At 50.0% G+C, this 12976-nt stretch overlaps 1 protein-coding gene and 1 non-coding gene across 6 annotated transcripts in view; both read right to left on the bottom strand.

Moving 5' to 3' along the window:
* LOC149992345 (mitochondrial amidoxime-reducing component 1-like) overlaps nt 1–12976 on the bottom strand; it is a 35164-nt gene that overhangs the window by 15554 nt on the left and 6634 nt on the right. For 3 of the 5 annotated variants that reach the window (XM_090263333.1, XM_090263331.1, XM_090263332.1), the window contains exons 5-6: nt 11665–11726; nt 11487–11558 (exon numbers count right to left, since the gene is read on the bottom strand). In XM_090263333.1, the coding sequence (XP_090119459.1) occupies nt 11487–11558; nt 11665–11726 (134 nt within the window). Of the gene's footprint in view, nt 1–6608; nt 7778–10115; nt 10711–11486; nt 11559–11664; nt 11727–12976 lie in introns of those variants that run through there. The other 2 variants (XM_090263330.1, XM_090263334.1) reach the window with 2 other exon arrangements.
* Nucleotides 12734–12868, bottom strand: LOC149992346 (small nucleolar RNA SNORA70). The gene has a single exon (XR_016508377.1). It is a non-coding gene; the product is annotated as a small nucleolar RNA SNORA70 (small nucleolar RNA).

Raw genomic sequence — 12976 nt, 5'->3', positions numbered from 1 at the left:
ATTAGAACAGTGGGGTCCTTATAAAAAATGGGAATTCTTGGGTCTCACTGCAGACCCACTCCAGGATGTCTGGGTATCAGATACAGAAATATCCATTTTAAACAAAGTTCCCAGGTCATCCACATACACAGTATGGCCTCCACACACCAGTCCAGTCCTGAGGTTCCCTCCACGAAGTCATAAGCAAAGGCTTCTGAACAAGATTGTTGGATTAAGCCAGTTCCCAGTGGAAGATACTACCACTCTTTGAATTAATTCTTTTTAAAAATTATTGATTGATTGATTGATTGATTGGAGAGAGAAGGGGAGACAGAGAGAGAGAAACATTGATTTGTTGTTTCGCTTATTTATGTGTCCATTGGTTGCTTCTTGTATGTGTCCTGACCGGATATCCATTCCACAACCTTGGCATCTTGGGATGATGCTCTAACCAACTGAGCTACCCAGCCAGGGCCCAGATTAATTCTTGGCAACTTGCTGGCAAGATAAATTGCTTTAGCAGCTTATGACCAGGAGTCGAAAGCCTCGAATCCTAATTCCAGTCCATCCCCTGTAACCTGGGCAAGTTACTTCCCTTTATCAAACCTCACAGACAAGAGTTATGCAGTCAGGGAAAAGTGTGGCCATCACGCTGGAGCAGCTAACAAAGGCGTTTACAACCATCTGACCTCCCTGGATCGTCCGGAAGGTCAAACGGCCTCTATAGGGTGAAAGCCCTCTGCAGAATTCACGGCAGTCTACGCATGCGCGTGAGGCACAATTCAAATGTGGACTTGGTTTTAGATTTTTAAAGAAGTCCTATTTTTTTTTTTTTTTTTTTAGATCAGAATATCTGTTTCATTACTGATAAAGCCAGGCTGGAGGATGTAGTTTAGGAATATAGAAGCAATGGAATTTCTAAGATGGGTCTGGACAGCCCATGATGTTCTTCAAGGCCTTTCTGCAGTCCAGAAGAAAAATGCAGATCCTCTTTTATTTTCCAAATCATCTCTAGCCACACTGACCAACACAGCCTATCAGAGGTTATGCAGTGAAACCCAGTGAATCATAAAGGCACCCCGACAAGATGTTCTGTACTTGAACTTAACCCCCACCAAAATATCAAATGACCAAAGAGTCCCAACTCGGAAATTAAACCTCTTTACAAGTTCAGGCCCAAAGGAGTTGAAATAAGAAGTTAACGTCTGAAGTTAAAATCTCACCCTCAATCAAGATGAAGTTCAAAGACATTACATTTCAATTTCTTATTCCCAGTCTCAGCAAGAAGGGTTTTTGAGACGCTGGGTGGGGTTGGGGGGTTTTTATCAGTGGCTGTTTGTTGTCCCAGGACGGGCCTTAGATCTCAGAAGAATTCACCTCCACGTCTCTGATGTGCCTCACTTTATTTCTTTTCCTATTATTTTTATTTTAATTGTGGTAAAAAAAAAGAAAAAAAAAAAAAAAAACCCAACACTCAAGCTTTGCCCTTTTCATCGTGTTTAAGTGCACAGTCCTGAGGGTTAAGCACGTTCACGTGGCTGTCCCACCATCGCCGTCCTCCATCTCCAGAACTCCTTTCACCTTGCAAGACTCAGACTCTGTCCCCAAGAAACAAGAACTCCCGTTCCCCTCCCCCAGTCCCTGGAGCCCCACTTCCGCCTTCTCTCTCTGAATTTGACTACTCCAGGCACCTCCTATACATGGGATCTACAGGATCTGTCTTTCTGTGAGTGGTTTGTTGCACTTAGTGTCATCAAAGTGCACGCATGTTGTCCCTTGTGCCACCGTTTCCCGTGTAAGACTGAGCAGCATTCCGTTGTGTGCATGTGCCGCTTTTGCTCATTTATTCTCCCGTTCACAGACACTTGGGCTGCTGCCCCTTTGGCTCGGTGAATAGCGCTGCTGTGAGCACAGCTGTACGCGCCCTACGTTTGAAAGAGTGAAACGTTCCCACCACACACAGGACACAGTGCTGTCCTCACACCAACATTTCGAAAATAACCCAGTCCCTAGTTCCGGGGACGTTCCAGGCAAAATCACGTCTCTAAAGCCCAGATGTGATGCCTGCAAAGGCCCCAGCAGACGGAGAAGGGAAGATTCTCCAAGGGAAGAAGGTCAACGGCTGTATCTGAAGTGCTCATCAGTCACTGCCAGCGGACCATGGTCCACACGGAGGTTAACTGTGGCCCCATGTTTACTGTATCTTGGGGGTGAACTGACCCCTGGAAACAGTCTGCTTTCTCAGGGCCTGGCATCTGCGACGTGACTGCCTTCAACACATTTTCATGGTGCAGAATGAAAACACAATGAACAAAGGTTTCTGAAACAAGGATTTATATCCTGCCTGAGAAGCTTAAAACGTGGCCACCACGAAGAAAGGCCCACCCTTCTGAGTGTGGTGTAACGAGGAGGAAGGCGGAGTGTTTGATCCGTCCTGCTGCACAGGCCCAGGGCGCTGTCGGCCAATGTATGGGCTGCCAACCGGGGTGATGCAGAATGTCAGAAACGTCAGAGGAAAAGGGACGCCTCCCACGGGAAGCGCAACACGGGGACCGTTGAGAACGGATATAATTAAAACTAGGAGGTGGTGGAACTCAAGAAATCATGGTTGAGCAACACACGGTGAAGACTTGAAAACTTCACTTTGTTGCTTTTCAAAAATCTTTGTTTTGTCAGCCTAAGGAGAAGAATACAGCTTTAAGAACTAGGAGTCACCCCACCAGGCACCAATGGCGTCCAGAAACTACGTGAACGATCTTACTCGACGCCCCCAAGATGTTTATATCTGTCCAACATAAAACCAGAGAGGGCGACGTTAATTCTCTCAGCCTGCTCATAGCAGGTATACACGACCTCTCAGCCCCACAAAAAGCTCCGAATATATTCTCTAGGACTTCAACTGCCTTAAAAAATAGGCTCGCATTTATCTTGGCCACATTAACGAGATCTGTTTGACCAATACATTTATATTTATGATGACTAAGGGCAGATTATGGTTGTTAAAATCTGTCCCTGGGACATGAAAACACCCCTCTGTCATTAATACATTTTGTAATATAAACTATGATGTCAGGTCAACGCAAAGGGTAAAAACGTTCCGAAAGTATGCACACATCATTTTTTAAAGCAATTGAGCCTAATGGAATAACAAAGGTCATCATAACAAACCATTACAGCCTTGGTCTTGGCAACTCTAGCCACAGAAGAATCTCCAAGAAACGATCATCATTCCTCCAATGTTATGGCATCCAGACGACAGGAATGCCTCGCAAATGAGTCATACGGGCTCAGATCCTCGGTAGCGATGTGAGCGCCGGACAATCAATTATTCATGTGTTTACAGAGAGCCTTCTTGGTTGATGTTAACCAGAGCTGCTTGCAAAGAGCTCTCCAGCTGTCCCCGGCCCTGAGGGCCTCTGACTAACAAGCAGTTAATTGCTTAGGCAAGTCCCGCCCCTGGAAGGTGTCCCTACAGGAGACCAAGCAAATGCAATCTCTCTGGGACTTTATTAGGTGTAAAAATATCCGTCAGAAATAACAAGGACAGCAATATGCTATTGACAGTAATCCCGGCAAATCCCAAAGACAGAGAGAGAGAGTTAGACTTGGAGCCGCACTTGAAGACGTAGATCAGGAATTGGTGGAGACTTGGAAGGAAGGGGGTGAAGGGAGAAAATGATCAGGGGCTATGGGCTTAGGAGGGAGGTAGGAGAAAGAGCAGTCTAGAATGTTCTCTGAAGGTAAAGGAGCATGACTGAGGACCACCAAGGGTGATTAGATTACATTCATCAACAGCCAAACATGAGTGAACTTGACCTAGGCACCGGCTTTGGCAGAAGTTGGATGGGAGGTTATTTCTCAGCCCCTTTTGTTACTTAATACAACCTACAGCCTGTCCACGAAGACCAATGATGTGATTAAGGCAACTCTTCCTTCCAAGAGCATGGGACCAGGTTGCCCACCAGGCCCGCATCAGCTGCGTTTGGGAGACGGCAGGATCACAGTCAAAGCTGAGGCCTGGGCCGCCTCCTCCAAAGACACTGAGATCCCTGATTTTAAAAAAGTACACTTTTATGATCCTAATTCCAAAAGCACTTGTGGTGCCGAGCCAGAGTCCTTCCCTTGCTTGAAATGGGGTAACTCGAGATGCTACCATAACTCACTTGTCCATTTCTAAGAACATGGTAGAAGCAGTCTGTTCCTCCTGGTATGAGATCATAGTATGAAGTGCATATTTACATATGGTCAGGGGCGCCGGAGTAATTCTGCTTCAGGCGCAGAGAGGCAACTCTTTTGGGAGGAGCTGCCGTGGAGGGTAAGGCTAGCAGACAGCAAGATGGTGCCCCTCCTGGCGCATGGAACATCCTGGAGCATCTATACTACGTGGTTTGCTGTAAGGCCGGGACAGAGTCTGTGCCCTGCTCCTCCCCCTCACCCACCTACCCATCTGTCAATGCAGGTTTGGAAAACGAGTCCAAAGAAAAAGAATGCTTCTCCTTATGACCCATAATAGGAGAGCAGGTCTAAGGCACCCTCTCTGAATCTCCTTTAACCTTGAAGCCCCAGGCCCATCCTTCCACGGGGGAGAAGACGAGAAGAGGAAGCAGCCCCAGAGAGGACCCCTCCCTGTGACCAGCGGCCTCTGAATTTCTCCAGCTGCCCGTGCACGCACCTCTCCTGCTAACCACGATTCCTTGCCTGCCCCTGGTTGGCGGCCCCTGGAGATCAGAGAGGTGTTTCCCAAAGGAGATCAGAGATAGAACCCCCTGGGGGGTGGGCGGTGTGGCCCACCCGCAGAATTCTTCCCTGCAGGTCCCCAGAGCCTGTGGCAGGCTGCTGGCCTTCGCAGAGGACGGAGGCAGACAGGACTCCCCAAAGCTACTGGGGCGCTGGGTTCTCTGAGGAGCGTCCCTCCAGGCAACCTTGCGGAACTGCAGGACCAGCAAACCGCAGGGAAGCACTGCGTTAGCTTGCAGCTGCATCGACAGGTCGCAAATTTCTAACTTTTTCTGTAGGGCCTCTAAGCAGCCTCCCAGAGCCCTCCCACACTGTCCATTGCAAGATGCCCAGCTCTGGCTTCGTGACCCTGTTGTGACTGCAGCCTGAAGCCCCCACTAGAAGGAAGCCCCCATCCAGGCTGGTGGCTTTGACCTCGCCTCTCCACCCCCTCAGCTGCAGGACCTTTCTGACGGCCAGGGGCGCTCTGTATCCCTCATCCTGCAGTTCAAGCAGAATCGTGTGCAAATGTTCAGTATCCAGAATAACGAGACGTCATGCCTGTCTTTAGCCTTAGCCGACTCATAAATATAAAATAAACACAAGTAAATGGCTTTTAAATCTCGCTGACAGGAGGCTTGGCAATTACTTGGAGATCCTGAGGCCACTGGAACCTCTGTCTTGGAATAGGAGTTTTCCCCACACTCTGAGGGACAGGAAAAGGCTCTCCCCCAAATGAGGAGGGTGTCCGGGTCGCCCCTCCATTTGAGAATTACCCCGCAATGCAGAGGATGATGCTGGGTCTGCGTGCAATGTGGCCTTTGCACAGATGGCGTCTGCGCTGGGCTGGTGCGTTACTGCTTACGAGGGGTCAGAAATTCACGTCTAAGCCGTTTCGTTTGCCCGATTACAAATCTCTCGGAACAGCCACAAAACCAGTCTTGAGTTTCTCATCGGTCCCTAACGATTGGCTGCTCTTGGAAAGCCAATATTCAGTTTCTTAAATCCTGTGGGCTTTCCCCCGTGGGCTTTCCCCCTTGGGTTCCCGAGGTCCCACTGGTGATACTATTCTGTAGAATGTTTATTTTTGCTTCAATCTCTCTGCAGTTTCAACTTTAAGTGGATTTATTGGGGAAGCTGATGGGCCAGGTTATTATTCAATTCTTTTAATCCTTCACCTCACAGCAAGTATGCAGAAAACAAATTACAATAATTCACCAACCAGAAAACATATACGCAACCACCTGTTAAGCTGTAAATTTACCTCCGAGCTAGGCTCAGTTCCAACCATTTCTGACCCCTTTTATAAAACCAATGAAAAATGCACAGCTTTTGGTAAAAAGCATGTTTACTTGACAGTCCTTCCAAAATGGGGGTTTGCTGGGGATGCTGTGTGAGAGAACCCACCTGTGAGAGCCCCGGGCCCAGAGTTCTTGGCTTACCTTTTCCCACACCTCAGCTTCTGAAGCCTGCCTCAGTGCCAACGAGTTAACAAGACCTGAAACTAGTCCAAGTAGCTTCCCTTTCTTTACGTGTTTGACACATTTTTTTGTGATTTGGTCAGTTCTTTGTAATTCCATCCAAGGGCAAAATGGCAATGATATACTTTATCAGAATTTAGTTGCATAATTCCATCAACAGAAAAATTAGATATTGGTTTTGAAGGGAGCAGACCTATGTTTTCCTTTTCTCCTGTGGAAAGTCTTCGGTGGTTCGTTTTGAATCACACAATCACATTTCTTCATATTCGTGGGCTTAGAAGTTTTTCACCTAGAACTTGAAGAGGAGCACCCAGTCATGCATTGATGGGTCTGCAAGGATCCAGAAGGGCTCTGCGACAGTACAGCCGGCCTTTCAGGAACACCTCCGACTCTGGCAGAGAAGCAGAAAACACTTGGATGGTACCCAACGTCTTTAAAAAAAAAAAATTCTAGAATAGAAAACAAAAACCCACCCACAGGTATTTTTTTCAGTCTTTTCAACAGCATGGGCTGTGCTGCCCCTCAGCATCACTGGATGGCACCACCTCCTTTCAAGAAGGTTCCTTTTTGCTCTTACCTGACTGGCACCATTCTGGGCACCATTCAGTGGCATCGCGGGCACCATCAAACCAGGGGGCTCGCCCTCTGTGGTGCTGCTGTTCACTCTCATATGTCAGGAGAAGTTCTGGCTCATGAATGGAATACATTTTGAGACTCTTGTTTCACTCCAAGGGACACTTTGGTTGGTCTTGCTTTTCCCACGTTTCCTATCAGATGTGACAGCCACGTTGGTTCATAGGCTGGCTTTCCAGCCTGACATTTCTGTCCCGCAGCCCAGAGGCTCCGTGCTATGAAGGGTTCATCAGATTCTCATGGACACTGTCTGAGGCGCAACCGTGCCCGATCCAAGGTCTGTGGTTCTGAGGTGCTTCCTGAAGGTCATGGTCTTTACACCCTTTCAAAAGCTGGCCCAGGGCTTGAGGGGAAAAGTGAAGGGATATTCCAGCCTTATTTGGGGAGGTATTTAATTTCCATTACATGCCCCGCGCATGAGGCAATAAAACCTTCCAGAACATTCCAGAACATTGCTTTCAGTCACCCTTCCTTCCTCTTTCTCCTCTTTTCTCTTTCCGTAGGGAGTGGTAATGAGATGACAGAGTTTAGGGCTCTGGGTAGACAAATGAAGAAGGAGAATTATTCCACAATCATAGTTATAAACATGGAGTTTCCAGAATCTTGTCATTTACATGACTTCCTGAAGACCTACTTCGTTACGGAGAATGTATTTCTTGGCTTTGAGCACCAAGAACCCTGGAAGCCTTGAGATACAGGAAGTCCAAAAGAGGGAAGACTTGGAAATCACAGATCTGAAGAAAGCGCAGAGGTGTCAGTTCCTAAACACTGTACTTCAAGCGTTGTCACTTCTGAGGACGTCTTTTAAGGGTATCTGATATTCCGGGACCCGTGATGCCTCTTACTGGCCCAGCGGGTACACAGGGTCTCCCACTTTGATTGTCCCTGCGTTTTCCGGAACAAAATACTGTCCAAAGAGAGGTGACTTTCCATACAGTCTTTGTTCAGAAGGGTCACACAGGCGATAACTACAGCAGGAGAGAGATTAGGATGAGTCACAGCCACATATGAGCAAGAACTCAACCGGCACGTGGCCTCCTGGTGGTTGAGGTGAGAAGCCACAGCCGCGTTGCCCAGTCGAGTCTAACAGAACAGCGCGTCCCAGTGTACACCCTGCAGAAGTGCAACCAACAGTCAGACACCCCCCCCCATCTCCTCTCCATGCAATGCTTCCTGCACGTCTATGTTCAGCCATGTCACCACCTGCCTTTTCCCAGACATCTCTCCTTCTGACTCCTCATGTCTGTCACCCGGGCCACCACCCCACTAGTCACTTTGAGCCCATCCCTTACACCTTTGCCCTGGCTTCCCACAGCTCGTGCACGGTTGCCAAGTCCTGAGATTCCTCCCGGCCCCCACCCTGTGGATCTGCTCCGTTCTCTCCCACAATCATGCTTCAGCCTGTGGTACGAACTTCCCACCCAGTCTCTCTTACCCCTGCTCCTCCCCCTCCCTCCCAGTTCACTGTTGGCACGACACTATGTTACTTCCTTAATCTTACCCAGGTCTGGTCATTCCTACGCTCCGACACTTTCCATGGCTCCCCGGTGCCTAAAGGATAACATTCCAGCTCTGCAGCTCAGCGTGTCTACCTGGCCCGGGGCAGCCCTTTCAAACCTGTCACTCCCTGCCCCTTACAGGCTCCTAGGCAACTCTGCCCTGGACTCTCAATGTCCTGTCCCCTTTGCATGTTACTGGCTCGGTGTGATGCCCGACCCCCGTTCCCACGCATTCAAATTCGACCCTGTCCTCAAGGCCCAGATCAAATGGCAGAGTCCCAGGTAGGAAGATGCCCAGGACACCCCTGCCAGGAGTAAAGACCCATCCAGTTCTCTGTGCCTGCCCCTTGAACATCACATGCCTGGTCAGGCAGTGTCAGGGCACATGTCTCTGTTCGACAAGATGGGGGGCGGGGGTCCCTGGAGAGCAGGAACTATGTCTAAGTCCTTTGTGCTGCTCCCACCCCACCCAACGTGGGCCCAGTGTCACCACTGACCCAGAATCGTTTGTGGAACAGATGAACGTGTGGGTGACTGAAATCCTCTATCGGCAGTGGTATGGACATCTTTGTCCGACAGAGGACGCAAGAGGCCCCAGGAGGAGTGAGCAAAGGCGTGGGAATAAGAGCCCCCTCCCCCCACCAGGAGAAAGTTTTCTTTCAGTGCCTCATTTAAACGAACTCCAATTTTCCATCACTTTCATATATAAAACACTTTGTACGAAAAGCATTCATTGCATTTTATCACACTTAAAAAAAAAACCCAAAAACTATTGCAACAACTCGGTCCTAATTTCTTCCTCCAAATAAGAAATGGCTAATGAGAAAACGGTGAGGGCTGAATCTCCACAGCCAGATTTCTGCCATGCACCCAGGCACCTCTCCCAGCCTGCCTCTCCTCTGTCAGCATGTGACGCCAGGGACACTTGGGGGTTGTGTATGTCGCAGGGTGGCCTCTACAGGATCAGGGCGGGGGGTGGGCCAGCTGCTTTTATGACTTGGGGTTTCACCTCACTGCCAAGCTCTGGAGTCTGGGGTTCCGATAATCCCCGGGAGGCGCTCTGGGCATCACACACTGACAGTTTATCAGGAACATCACACCGCTTCTCTCTCCATCTTCACAACAAGCCTCCGTGGGAATTAGTCTCGCCCCACGCCAGCTCCTGCTCACACGCCCTGCTGCGGGGACGCCATAAATGCGGTGGGCGGCGCCCTCTCGTGGGCATGAGGCGGTATTGCGGGCGGTTATGAATTCCTGCGCACGCCAACCTTGGCTCAACAGAGGGAACAGTATTGTCGCACCCACGGATCTTACATGCTTTTTTTCAAATATACATGGATTTCTGTCGGGATTAATAAATTAAAAACATTTAAAAGCTCCTTCCCTCGCATAATGCCTCTCTCAGTGAATACCAAACATGCCACTATGCTAATCAGCAGGAGAGACCCAAGCAAGCCGTTTTGTGTAGCTTAGACACCCCTTCCGTACTCTGCCTGGTTGGCTCAGTAACGGGTCCATGCGCTGGCCATGACTAGGCAGCGTCTCTGGCCACTGCTGGGTCCCCACCCAGGGTCACAGGCCGCCGCTGAGACCAGCACGGTGAGGGCCTGAACAGCGCTGTCCATGGAGAGGGAAGTGTCAGAGGCCAGGCCAGCTGGGTCCGGCTGGCATTTAACAGAGCCTCAGAAGGCAGAGAGGTGTCTCCAGAATTCTCCTTCTTCCAGCAGGGGTCAAGTTCATCAGTGACCACAGCCTATGTGGTCACGGTGCACAATATTTTAGCATCTATTTTTTTAAAATCATATTTATTGCCTTATTCTGATCAACCAGGAGAGGTATTATGAGTCCTGTTTTTGCAAATAAAGAGAGGCTTGGAGAAGCCAAGGGACTTCACGTCACACATTGAGCAGGTGACGAGCCAGATGGGGGTGGGGTGTGTCACCATCCCTGTATCTTTCCACCTGGGGCTCAGCTCAACCAGACACAAGGGGCCAGCGCCAATGTCCTTACTGTCACACTATTCATTTAGCCAACAAGCCGATGCAGCCACGAGGCAGAGGGGCTTCCTCCTTTCTATTCGGAGCAAGATATTTTGGGAGCAAGAACAATAACCTCCTGCCACTGTATGCATGGAAGCCACTGCCCCTTAAGGAAAAAAAAAGACTAATTCCTGACTGTTTTACAGACAAAGGCCGTGGGTGACAGGCCAGCAGAGAGGCCCCCTGCTGAGAACTTGCATGTGGAAGCAGCACAGGCCGTGGGCACCGCGAGGACACAGGAGGGTGGGAGGCGGCTCCGAGTGCCCTGCCCCGCACCAGGGGGTGTTCTGGACCCCACGTTGGCTTTGCTTCCCGTGATTTATGTCCTGTGGCTGGGCCTTCCTCTGCACGATTTATGGCTACCTGTCCCGGGGGGGGATCATCAATTACTACCTCTGTGGCAATTTAAATCTCAGTGAGAGGCAGAAGACACCTAGTCTGGCTGCTCTGTCTCCTGGGGGCTTAGGGGCAATTAGGGGGGATTGGGGGACAGTCTTCAGAAGATCAGGAGAGCTGGCCGGTCCCTGTGACCCCAGCCTGCCTGTGTTTGAGATCAATTATCCTCTATAAACACAGGCTCCCGATGTGGGGGGCGGGAGGGCACTGAAGATTCAGAGGAGCGGCCCAAACACAGAGCATGCTCTCAGGAGGCTCTGTCTGCCGGGGCAGACACTGTCCACACCCAGAGGGCAAGGTACCAGACACCAAGCCTCGTGTCGGTGGCAGAGAGAACCAGGCGTATAAAACCAGGCCATGGCCAGTTCCCCCAGTCACTTGGCTGGTTTGACCCAGAACCATCCAGTTCTGTCCTGTCCTGCTCATTTCCTGGAGAAGAACGCCCAGTGCCTGAGCGAGAGGGGGACCTAGTAATCACATCAGTGGAGTGTGGCAGAGCCAGGGTCCCCAACAGGGAGGGGCCAGAGTAGTGTTTTTTTGGTTTTTGTTTTAAAGACTGGTTTGTCTGAATCATGAATTCTCAATAAAAATTAAAATCATAAGTACCAGCAGGCATTCTCGGGACCCAAACCTGCAGGAATGTTTCCCAGATTATCAGTCACCAGGACCCCGCCAGCTCCAAGGTGTATGTGGGGTGGCCTTTCACTGCTTCTTCTCAGAGATATTAAATCGCCCATTCCTACCTCTTCAGGGTCTCCAGCGGCTCCTTCCTGTTCATGACACCAGTGTCGGGATCCACTGTGGTTATAACGCACCTGGACATACAGACCCACAGAGCATCACACAAGGGGTGGAGTGACCTGGTCTCCACCCCCCACCCCCACCCCACCCCCGTCGTAGGCAGCGGTGGAAGCACCTTACCTGGTACAAGCCATCACCCTCTTCAATTCCACGTCTCCAATAAGAAGCTCGTTCCACGAATCCTAGGGGCCAGAAGACAGAGCTCCCATGAGCTGGGGACTCACGTCAAAGACAGCAGCTTCGTATCAGTCCTGAGAAGCCACACACCTTCCTGCCCTCTCCCTGTGCCTTTGCTGGGTCAGGTCATTCACTTGAAATGAAATGCTCCCTCTCCTCTTGCTTGTCAAACTGTGAGTGAAGCTTGCCTCCTTCAGGAAGTCTCCAGGACTGATCCTGCTTGTCTCGAGGTGGGGGGCGGGGAAAGGAGGGGGCAGAGGAGTGGGTGAAAGAGAGCAGGGGACCCGGAGGGGTTGGGTCAGGTCGCCTCGTGCATGATGAAGGTGGATTAAGGCCCAGAAGTCTTTGCATATGTGAGTCTGTATCTCCCCTAGCCAGAAAGAAACGAATCACCAGCCAGCCCCACAGCCTTGCCCTCTCTGCAGCTTCTTCACTGGCGACGCACAAAACGTGCCAGCCCAGGAAGGTCCGCAGCATCCGACCCTGGTCCCTGCTATTCAGGACAAATCAAAGCAATGGACGAGGCCCCTCAAACCAGGGAGGGGAGACGCGACATACAGATATGAAAAGTCAATGATCAATGTTCTTTTGAAACGTTCCAGAAAAGCTGAGAAAAGAACTTAGAAGGTACCACAGCATGAGAGAATTGTTCTGGGGTTAGAGAACAAATCTTCGGGCTTTGCGGAAGAGGCGGGGTCTGAACTGAGTTCCAGGGCGGAGCCTTTGAGAGGCACCAAGGAAGCACTAGGGGCTCCAGACAGTCATGAGAAGGGAGGACCCTGGGAGGTAAGACCATCTGACTAAAGCCTTGACCTTGGGCTGAAGATAAAAATCCGTAAGTTAAAACGCACCTGCCCAGGGCTTTGTTGACCACAACCCAGAGGAAGAGTTCCAGACTCAGAATTTTAACTCTAGGACCGCGCATTATTCTTAATATGTGTATCACAGATTTTTCTCTTCAATCATGAAATGGGTCTCTTTTTTTTTTTTTTTTTTTTTCTTCTTTTTTAAGGGCTGTATCCAAGGTCCCTTAAAGCAACCCATACTAGCAATAGGCTGCATACACTACCAAGGATGCTACTGTTTGCAGACATTGCACACCGGGCCCCCATGGGTAAAAGAGCTCGGTCGGCTTAATTGGCTGCAGTTGAAATGGGTCTCTTAACGGCCTCTTTCTCAACAATCCAGAAAGCTGGGCACTTCGGTTTGAACAGCCCCAGCCGGTACTGTGTACATTTCCCCGCCAGAGGGCACT

This window comes from Furipterus horrens, unplaced genomic scaffold (genome assembly GCF_987537825.1).
Source record: "Furipterus horrens unplaced genomic scaffold, mFurHor1.1.pri manual_scaffold_15, whole genome shotgun sequence".
Taxonomy (NCBI): domain Eukaryota; kingdom Metazoa; phylum Chordata; class Mammalia; order Chiroptera; family Furipteridae; genus Furipterus; species Furipterus horrens.
The sequence above is the reverse complement of the archived record's forward strand: the minus strand, read 5'-3'. Positions and strand labels throughout refer to the sequence as shown.